This window comes from Neltuma alba, unplaced genomic scaffold (genome assembly GCF_004799145.2).
Source record: "Neltuma alba isolate B1F8T4 unplaced genomic scaffold, ASM479914v2 tig00011687_pilon, whole genome shotgun sequence".
In the NCBI taxonomy this organism is placed as follows: domain Eukaryota; kingdom Viridiplantae; phylum Streptophyta; class Magnoliopsida; order Fabales; family Fabaceae; genus Neltuma; species Neltuma alba.
In genome coordinates, this window is record NW_021636326.1 from 553,807 (window position 1) to 557,331 (window position 3,525).

Below are 3,525 nucleotides of genomic sequence, written 5' to 3' on the forward strand. Positions count from 1 at the left end.
AATCCCCTCTCCCTTCAATTTTCGCGTACCAAACATACGGTAAAAGAGCCTATAACTTCTTTTATGGCCAAATAAAAAAGACCATACTTAAACGCGAGAGGATCCTCTCCTCTTCTCACTAAACACCAAAATTTCACGGCACATCACCCTCTTCCCTCGGTCTGAATTGGCTTCTTTGCTAACTTGAATGCAGCAAATACAGATTCCGTTTGCCGAACAGTGTCATTCTGGACACGTCGCTCTGCATGCCGCGACGATTTCCTTAATATCTCCAAAAGACAAGTACCTGACTCTTGAGATGAGGAGTTCGAATTATGATATCGGTTCTGTGTATTACTCTGATACTTGGCACTAGCAGATTTTGGCGGCTGAGTCTCCTTTTGGATCTGCAAGTTAGATCGATATAATATAGCCTTATTAGTGATGGCACCGCAGTCACAAGGAATAAACGACGAAGTGAAAGAAACTGCACATTCGATTTTTGCAGTGAATAAGAGTGAGGTGACTTAAAACTTCCATAGCGGTCATGTCGTTGTCATAATTCTTAGTTTCTAACACCATATCTACGGTCTCCACACCAGACACATCTCGGATGTGGAAGGTTACCTTGAAATCCTTTTCCTTACCTTTTTCTCAAGTGTAAATACTTAAATAATTCAGTTATTAAGTTGGAGGGAGTAATAAAGAAAATTAAATAGTGAAGAACTATTTTGTTCAGACCAGTACTTATGTTCAAGTTATACAATGCGTGCAAACTTCCGATTCAGATAGTCATTACCGTATCCAACGAGTCCTCTGACACTGAGATTGAAGTCCTGCTATTGCTGTCATCTCGTCCAAAAATGAAAGAACGAGCCTTGTTTGGTCCATGCTTTTGAGAAGAGGGCAACGAATGATTGGAAGCACGATTTAGGAATGATGACTGCCACATTTACGAGATGAAAGTTCAGATATGGCATTCTAAACACAGTTCACAATACCCGCATGCCTAATAGAAAGAGAAACGGTAAACGTGGTGGCAGACAAAAATATAGATATCTGGACCCAAGTGGAAATTTTTAGATGCCTCTGCAAGGAAAATCAGCAGGCCATTAAGAATCAGTAAAGACTCTTCTGATCTTGTAGATCAAGGGGCCCTATTTGTACCATATAGTTAGTGACAACTATTACTTTCTCATAGCTGGCATAGAAGAAGTAGCAATTCATTTTCAAACATCATGGGATTAAAACAAGCTCACCTTGGATAATACGTTGATGTTTTGTCCAATGAGCGGAGTATCAAAGAACGCTGCAGGGTACAGGAGGAACAATCAGTATCTTACAAAATCTAGCGGCCCAATTTTGGTGAAATTATTAGCATCTTACAGGGTGTCCTGCCTTTCCTCTTGGTGTCAGGCACAGTATTCAGTTTCTTTATAAGACTGAAAACTTCCCGGCTACTTTCATCCTCAGCCGGTGACAAGAACGCAGTTTGCTCCTCCTGTTCCATAGTACACATGACCAATTAAAGTTTATACAAATAATAAAACATAAGTACTCAGCGTATGCAGAGATTTAAATGTGTTAGACCCCATAATAAGGTCAACATTTGCTATAAATTTAAAAAAAAAAAAAAAAACAGTTATACGGCTACAGTAGACCCCTGCAAGGTTGCAGAGAAGTATGAACTCACAATTTTGGCAGATAAGCACCGTTTAGGCAGCATCTTCTGTGTTTCCTCGTCATCGGATGATACATATGCGTCATCTTTATCTGAAAACATCTGAGGAATCATCTGCCTCACTTTTTCCAGATTGATTCGGGCTGCATTTGCTGGGCAACATATTCTTCATCTTCTGATTCGTTTCCAGTTTCATTGCTTTCCTCATCGTCTTCCTCACCAATTGATGTCGTGTCCCTCAATTTTGAACCGCAATTAAGTTTCTGCGAGTAGATTATCCATTCCAGCTGCGTCCTGTTTCTCCAGCCACTGCTGGTGAAGTTGGTCACGCCTTTCCTTATCAATTAGATTTTCTTCATATCCAGATGCTATCATATTATTAAGCTCCTCAGCATCATCTTCATCGTCGTCATCCTCATCTTCTTGGAAGCGCACAAGGTCATTGTCACTATTATCCTCCTCTTCTGCTTCTTTCATCAACGAAAGCCTTCACAGGGTCACCACTTGGTGGTGAAGAGTCGGCTGATCGATGTGGATGTGGATCTATATTTCCTTTTCATTGTCCTCTTCATCAGAAGAGCTGAAACAAAACAGGAGAGCTTGTCATATTAAACTCCCAGAATAAGGAAAAGCGATAGTAGCTCTTTAATTACAGCAAGTTCAACGGTCATAACATAATATGTCAAAATATGGATACGCTAGTCATCATTGCAATGTTAAACCACTGCTGTTGTGCATCATTGCAAAAATTTTCTAACAAATTCCCACCTATACTAATCTAATCTGCAAATAAACCCATATATCATGAAGTAGCAACTATTAAACTAACATGTCCCATGCTTTTAAAAAAAAAAACGCAATACCAATATCCAAGCAAATGGCGTTCAGAAAATTATATAAAATTCTAATGTAATTAATTGTCGGCAGCACTCAATTCAAAGACCACAAAGGAGAAAGAAACTTTTAAGCACTCACACATCATCAGGAGGTGCAGAATCGAGTTGCAAGTTCATTGAAGGGATTGGTGGTTTAATAACTTCTGAAGGGCTAGCAGGCTTCTCGTTCAATGCCTCGCATGTGGTGTCACTTCTTGAGGAATCAGAATAGAGCTCCTGGACATTGCAGACAGACAGACAATCAGTGTGCAAAATCTAATACTAGAAGGAAGCATCTTCTCAAACAGCTGACATAAAAACCTGAGTATCATTAATAGGAGCTCGAAACACATTGTCAGCTTCGGAATCCATGACCTGAGATTCAATGGGGACATTAGTACAGTCAGACTGCAAGAACGATAACTAGATATATTCCCAAAATAGACAAAAGACTTAAACATTCGAATGACAGTATTCACTATATATCTTATGCATGCACGTGACTGCTGAAGAAGTTTAAATATTTAACAGCACTCCATTCTTAAGACCATGGCAAGGTCCATTAGTTCCTAACATATTCGGTTGTATTAGATGAGCATGAACACTAACCATCGGACAACGAATGCCTTCGGTTTCACAAATAAAGAATTTGTAGCAGCGCCTGACCCCCTGAGTGTGATGGGTCTAAATTATTCGTCGTGTCCGCAGGACTGGTAAATATTTCTTGGCGTTCACTATGTTCAACCTTATCAGCTATGTCATCCCCAAGACAAGCACGCCGAGATCCATCATCCACTTGGACATCCCTTGCGAATTCATCATCATTATCATCAATAGTAGAAATGGATCTGCAACTAACATATGCATGAGCACAGTGCCTAATGTAAAAGACAACGAAAGCCCGAACTAAAACAGAATTCTAACATAATCCACCTACTTTTTTAAAAGCTCCATTTTCCGCTGCCGAATTTTATCCAATAGGGATGAAAT

At 39.8% G+C, this 3,525-nt stretch overlaps 1 protein-coding gene and 1 long non-coding RNA gene across 2 annotated transcripts; both read right to left on the bottom strand.

Moving 5' to 3' along the window:
* LOC114716777 (uncharacterized) lies at nucleotides 1-1,815 on the bottom strand. The gene is made up of 5 exons (XM_028901835.1): nucleotides 1,673-1,815; nucleotides 1,366-1,480; nucleotides 1,239-1,288; nucleotides 779-922; nucleotides 1-386 (listed from the first exon to the last, which is right to left on the bottom strand). Exons 1-5 carry the CDS (start codon nucleotides 1,772-1,774, stop codon nucleotides 144-146), a joined length of 654 nt encoding a protein of 217 aa, XP_028757668.1. The 5' UTR covers nucleotides 1,775-1,815; the 3' UTR covers nucleotides 1-143.
* Nucleotides 1,816-2,208: 393 nt separating this feature from the next.
* On the bottom strand, nucleotides 2,209-3,182 carry LOC114716720 (uncharacterized). Its single transcript, XR_003737656.1, has 4 exons — nucleotides 3,145-3,182; nucleotides 2,857-2,910; nucleotides 2,636-2,772; nucleotides 2,209-2,240 (listed from the first exon to the last, which is right to left on the bottom strand). It is a non-coding gene; the product is annotated as an uncharacterized LOC114716720 (long non-coding RNA).
* Between the last annotated feature and the right edge of the window lie 343 nt (nucleotides 3,183-3,525).

Bases quoted from the DNA above. Each gene is read 5' to 3' on its own strand.
- LOC114716777 (XM_028901835.1), bottom strand. From the start codon at position 1,774: ATGATTCCTCAGATGTTTTCAGATAAAGATGACGCATATGTATCATCC. The intron at 923-1,238 runs GTGAGCTTGTTT...TAAATGTGGCAG, and splicing joins ACATCAACGTATTATCCAAG to TCATCATTCCTAAATCGTGC. The intron at 387-778 runs GTAATGACTATC...TCTAACTTGCAG, and splicing joins CAGAGGACTCGTTGGATACG to ATCCAAAAGGAGACTCAGCC.